General features: G+C 49.9%; 1 protein-coding gene across 1 annotated transcript in view; it reads left to right on the top strand.

Moving 5' to 3' along the window:
* MRPS5 (mitochondrial ribosomal protein S5) overlaps nucleotides 1-433 on the top strand; it is a gene marked incomplete at its 5' end in the record, with an annotated part of 13,733 nt that extends 13,300 nt beyond the window's left edge. Inside the window, one exon of the mRNA XM_010154387.1 lies at nucleotides 212-433. Coding sequence (XP_010152689.1) covers nucleotides 212-433 — 222 coding nt within the window. The remainder of the gene's footprint in view (nucleotides 1-211) is intronic.
* Between the last annotated feature and the right edge of the window lie 1,597 nt (nucleotides 434-2,030).

The raw sequence follows: 2,030 nt of genomic DNA, 5'->3' as shown, positions 1-2,030 counted from the left end.
CTGCTGCTTATGCAATCAGCTCATTTGAAACCCCTGAGGATGAGCCTGATGAGTTATTTAATTTATGCAGCGTTTAAACTGTTTATTAGTAAATTCCTTTTTTTTTTTTTTTTTCCCCCTACCCCACAATACTACATAGGGTTTGACCCGAAGTAAACCGACATTGTGCGTCATTGCTTGGATTATCTTTTCTCTTTCCTCTTCCCAGGAGACTCACCAAGAGTTAGCAAACCAGAAGGGTCTCTATGTAGTGGAATTCCGGGAGGAGCAGGGCCCTCTGCCCATCGTCGTGGCACTGCCTCAGGGTGCTGTCCGTGAGGATCCTGAGCCTGAAGATGAGGTTCCAGACACAAAGCTGGAGTGGAGTGAGGTGAAAGAAGCCCAGGGAATGAAGAAATCTCCCTGGGCGCATGTCAGACGGACAGTGTGGTAAAAGCTTGAGTCCTTCTGCTCAGAGATGCAGCTGGGAAAGCCCGGCCCAAACGGGGAGTTTGTAGGCTTCCGTTTCAGCGGAGGGCACCAGTAGCTCTTTCATGCCATCCATACTGCTGCTCCCGGTGCTACCGTTCAGTAACGCTGCTTTCCCACGATTCTCCTGACCACTCTTCGACTAGGGACAGTCGGATGGGAACAGCCAGGGAACACAACTTTGACGTCAAGCATGTAGTTACTTGATTCCTGAAGATGATGTTCAATCAACAGATCCCATGTTTCTTTCACAAGCTCTTGGGAAACTACTGAAAAGATAAGGTTGTGAAAACAATAAAGAACACGTAGAATGAGTTTGGTGTGGGTTGTTTGGGGTCTTTTTTTGCAGAATGCCAGTGTCTGGGCAATCTTGAGGCCAGCAGCAGTAGTGGGAGTTAACGTGTGCACTCTCTGTCTCCCTCCCTAGGCTCACTCCTTACGGTGGGGGAACCGTGGAGTCACAAGTTGTGTGTGGTGATCCCAAATCAGAAGGAGGTGATGGTGGGCAACAGCTGGAGTTCTCCAGACACTATTCATGCAACTGGGGGAGTTCCCCAGATGAGGCAGAGCCCAGATATCTGAGGACAGCCCCCCCACAGTCTCCTGTGGGACATGGCAGTGTTTTGACTGGCATCGGAAGTCCAGTGCAAAACCTGCAATCCAGCATTTCTTACAGTACCCTCCTCTGCACGTGTACTGGGATCAGACCTAACTTCATTTTCTGCCAGTTTGGTACTGAGCACAGTACAGTCTTGGACCCTACCCAGAGCTCAGAATGTGCTACAGCTGTCGGAGAATTAAAGGAAAAGGAGAAAGTCCATGATACTCACCAGCCTCTGAGCAGAGACGGAGTAAACCTCCTTGTGTAGCAGACCTCCAAGGGAAGCACATTTAGGTGACCTTCAGTTTGCCTCTGTCCTTGCAGAAACAGTGAGGTGAAGTGGGTTGGCTCTGCCACTGACCCGAAACAGCCTCAGCCTGGATAGTAGAGCGAGCCTAAAGTGACTGGCCGGGTCAGCTGCTGTCATTTGCTTCCCTGGGTTGCGGTGAGCAGATGGATCATGCCGGCGCTTTCTCTCTTCACAGAATCAGGAATAAGGTGCGTGTCAGTAGCAGGGGATTGCATCCACACTTGGAGATGTCCAGCTGCTTCCTTGCGCTCTGTTCCTGCATTTCCTCACCCAACACATAAGGAAAAGCCTCCCATATTCTGTCCTAAGGATGGTGATGGCGGCAGAGGAGATGCAAGGCCACTGCTGCACAAAAACTGGCCATGTGGGTGATGTCAGGGTCCCCAGCAATGCCCCATCTGCTTAGTGGGATGAGGTGGCAGAATTGGACAGGCCCTTGTGTGCTCTTGGGTGGGACTGAAGTTTCTTTGCTTTCAGACAAAGCAAATTCTTCGGCAAGTCAGGAGAAGATGTGCTCATTGCATCACTGGAGGCAGGGTATCCAATATGCAGATATTTGGGGTAATAGCTAACACTGCGGTTAGGAAGCAATTTAATTAAGCAAGAGCAACCAAGATCTGTCTGTAGTTTTGTTTTTATTCACAGGAGCTG

Source organism: Eurypyga helias, unplaced genomic scaffold, assembly GCF_000690775.1.
Source record: "Eurypyga helias isolate BGI_N326 unplaced genomic scaffold, ASM69077v1 scaffold9376, whole genome shotgun sequence".
Lineage (NCBI taxonomy): Eukaryota > Metazoa > Chordata > Aves > Eurypygiformes > Eurypygidae > Eurypyga > Eurypyga helias.
Note: the sequence above shows the minus strand (reverse complement) of the source record. Positions and strands in the feature narration are given on the sequence as shown.